The sequence below is a fragment of the Centropristis striata genome, chromosome 6 (assembly GCF_030273125.1).
Source record: "Centropristis striata isolate RG_2023a ecotype Rhode Island chromosome 6, C.striata_1.0, whole genome shotgun sequence".
NCBI classification, from domain to species: Eukaryota; Metazoa; Chordata; class Actinopteri; order Perciformes; family Serranidae; genus Centropristis; species Centropristis striata.
Genome location: NC_081522.1, coordinates 33,475,735 through 33,479,536, shown reverse-complemented (window position 1 = coordinate 33,479,536; position 3,802 = coordinate 33,475,735). Strand labels below are relative to the sequence as shown.

The 3,802-nt window shown below is 38.3% G+C and overlaps 1 protein-coding gene across 1 annotated transcript; it reads right to left on the bottom strand.

Annotated features, from left to right (window-relative positions):
* Positions 1-537: 537 nt before the first annotated feature.
* On the bottom strand, positions 538-3,204 carry LOC131973578 (E3 ubiquitin-protein ligase TRIM21-like). The gene has a single exon (XM_059335607.1). It carries the CDS (start codon positions 3,184-3,186, stop codon positions 1,561-1,563), a length of 1,626 nt encoding a protein of 541 aa, XP_059191590.1. The 5' UTR covers positions 3,187-3,204; the 3' UTR covers positions 538-1,560.
* Positions 3,205-3,802: the final 598 nt, after the last annotated feature.

Genomic DNA, 3,802 nt, shown 5'->3' with positions numbered 1-3,802 from the left:
GGCTGGCATGGACACCTAGTGGACTAGAGTGGTAGTGTCCGGTTCCTCAGTCAGTGGCTGACTGTTCAGACAACAATGTTAATGCTAAAGTATATTTGTTGAGAACACACCCTATTTGATGTGCAGTCTATTGAACCAATTCACTGTTCATTGTTTGAGGTTAATTTTCACATTGCAGCAGGTAATTTCCAGCCTGTTTGAGCCAGTTTGTATCACTCTTTAGCTGCATAACTGGCATTTTTCTGACATTATTTAGTTCCATTGGGGCTCAAATTACATGTTTGTTTGTTTGTTTGTTTTTACTGTGTGAGCTATAGTCAGTGCTATGGTGTTTATTGTGTTTAACTGATGGTTATTGTGAGCCTTATCTCTTAACATTACATTCAAGTAATCAATTCAAAAATTAAGTATCCGAATTTCCAAAAAACTTAACATGTATTCTTTGAAAGTCATTTTACACTTACCACTGTACTGAATTTCCTAAATCCTCAAGGAAGAAAAAAGCTTGTAATATTTACATTTTTTATTTTTTATTAATACTATTCATATTTTTAAAAAATCTGTTTTTTATTTTTTATTTTTCACAAAAAAAAGCAAGGACAAATGTAATTTCCGGTCAACTGAATAGAAACAGAGTCACATTTATGGCAATGGTTTTAATAGATTAATAATGAGTTAATAACACAGTGTAGACATTATTTACAAGAAAAAAGACATTATCATAATCAGTGAGTGACAATTTCTTGTTTTTCTATAATGTTTACATTTATTTCATTACTTGCTGTAGAAATGACTGACTTGTTGATGGATCGCCTCTCAATTAGTTTGTTTTTAAAGCTTCTTGTGTCAACATAATAGTTTTGACTTAAATAGGCTTTAAGTCAAATTAGAGTGTGCTTTCTGTCATTTACTGTCTAAAAGTGGTATTGTCCCAGAGATACTTCAGACAACAGCAGGAGGAGCCTGAAGTACACAGAGACACAGTGCCAATCTATTAATCCAATAAATATCAGGTGGAATGGGGATAGTGGGATTACTGATGAAAAAAAATATCATGGAAGAGAAACTTAACTTCAAGATTAACTTAATCTTTACTTAATATTAGACTGTATTAGGTGAAAGGACATAAAGAGGGTGATATATGGAAATGTAACTTATTAAATCTTAAGAAAAACTAAAAAGAATGGGAAAAGCCAAAACTACAAGTAACACAGAACGAAGACTAACTGCTTATGGAGTAATATCAAAACATTAAAAAGAAATAATGAAAACAACACATTAATCATCGGCATCTGAAGAAAACAAAAAATACACAGAATACACTTAATGTAATTACATTTACATTAAATTACACTAAATAGTTTTTTTTGCAAATCAAATGGTGGTTATACTTAGTGTGAAGAGGGCCAATATGGTACAGTTAAATTAAATCTTCACATTTTTTAAATATTTTTTTATTTGTATATTTTTTTCCGCTGCTGTACCGAGAAAAGAGCTGGAACTATGACCCCAAAAACAAAGGAACATACCAAATCATGAATTCTGTGCACCATTACATCCCTAGACAGGAGTGATGACCAGAGGAGCAGAGTTTTTACCGTCACGGTGAAGACTGGGACGTAAGAATGGGTAGAGTTTCTCAGTGAAGCAGCAGCCAGTAAAGGAGTAGATAAGAGCTGCAGCATCAACGTCATAAAAGGAGACCAGACCCTCCTCATAATCCACAAACACCCCCACCTTCTCAGGCCGAGACTTCAGAGAGAGAACGATATCACTTTCAGCACAAGCAATGTACTTATTATCTTTTGTCAAAGATATTGTCCAGTAACCATTAATAGGTTTCATATAAATTAATCCCTTCCTGTTGATCGACTCTCTGGCCACTCCTAAAGTCCATTCAGTCTTCCCTTTAACCTGAACCTCGTAGTAAAATCTCCCTGAAGAGAAACTCTGCTTTGCTAAGACATTAACACATCTATCAAATCTCTCTGGGTTGTCTGGGAGATTCTTCTTTACATCACCATCTTTAACTTGTTTTCCATCATCAGACAGGATGAGCCAGGGATGTGCTGTATCAGGATCGAGTGTCAGATCTACTGCAGACTGCTGGACCCTCTTCAGCTCAGCCTCAAACAGCTTCTTCATCTGTTTACTGAGCGTCTCCTCCAGCTGACTCACAGCTCTCACCACAGTCCCCTCATATGAAGATGGACGGACGCTGACTTCTGTCCAGTCTTTGGTGGGTGGAGCAGCGTTCAGGGAGGTGAAGCTTTGGAGGAGGTGGAGGTGGTCTTCAGACTGTGGGAGCTGCTCCACCTCAGTGCTTCTCTTCTTCAGCTCAGAGATTTCCTGTTCCAGCTCTTTGATGAAGTCTTCAGCCTGTTTCTCTGTCTTTCTCTGCTTCTCTTTGATCGTGTCGATGAGCTCGGCCTGGCTTCTCTCAACAGACTCCTTCAGAGCGGTGAAGACCTGAACACCATCTGCTGTCTCTCTGTCTGCATCTTCCTTACTGAGCTCCACTGAGTGTTTGATCTCCTCAATCTTCAGTCGTCTCTTCTGGATCATTTGCTGAATTTCAACCTCCAGCTCAGCCTTCTTTCCTTCATATCCTTCTTTCAGAGGAACAACATCGTGTGTCATGTGGGCTGAAATGGTGCAGAGCATGCAGACACACGTCTGGTCGGTCTTACAGAACAGCTCCAGCAGTTTATCGTGCTTCGGACACATTCTGCTTTCCAGGTTCTCCACAGGGTCGATCAGCTGATGTCTTTTCAGACGTGACACTGTCAGATGAGGCTCCAGGTGAGTCTCACAGTAGGAGACCAGACACACCAGGCAGGACTTCAGGGCCTTCAGTTTGGTTCCAGTGCAGACGTCACAGGGAACTTCTGCTGGTTTAGAAACTTGCTGCTCTGAGCTGCTGCTGCTGGCTTTCTGTTGAGCTGACTGTCTGAACTGAACAGCCACCTCAGAGATGACAGTATTGACCCGCAGTTGAGGTCTTGAATCAAAAACCTCTTTACAGTTGGGACACTGATAGGGGACATTAATATCCCAGTGTTTAGTGATGCAGGTTTTGCAGAAGTTGTGTCCACATGGTATGGTGACTGGATCAGTGAACACATCCAGACAGATGGAGCACAGAAACTGATCTTCAGTCAGCAGACAGCTGGCAGCAGCAGACATATCTACACTCTGAGGACAAGAAGGGTGAAAAAACATGACTGTTATGACATGATTTTTTAATTAGTTAAATAAATGTTAAGTCTGTAAATTTGCTTAAATCAGGCTGACCAGATCCCAACAAACCAAATGTGAGACAAAATGTATCCATCTCCAGGTAAAAATTGATAAACAATGGTTACAGTATTTTTGCTAGTTTATGTTGCTGATTTTTTCACCATTTTTGCTTGTTTCCATTATTTATTTCAATTATTGGTTTTAGAGTAAAGACGGTGACAAGTTAACCTGCACTGGACCAGTGGTGGAAAAAAAGTATTCAGATCCTTTACTTAAGTAAAAGTACTAATACCACTGTGCAAAATAACTAAACTACAAGTAAAGTGTAAAGCATCAAAATGTATTGAAAGTATCAAAAGTAAAAGTACTCCTTATGCAGAAGCCCCACTCAGGGTTTGCAAATATTTATACCAAATTGGATTTTTATTATTGATGCCTTAATGTAAGCAGCATTTTGCTGTTGTCAATGTAGGGTTATTTTAACTACCAAACATATTGTTATGTGGTTTAATTTATAAAAATGTATCATCATTTTAAATCATGTTTTTCATTTTAAATCTTG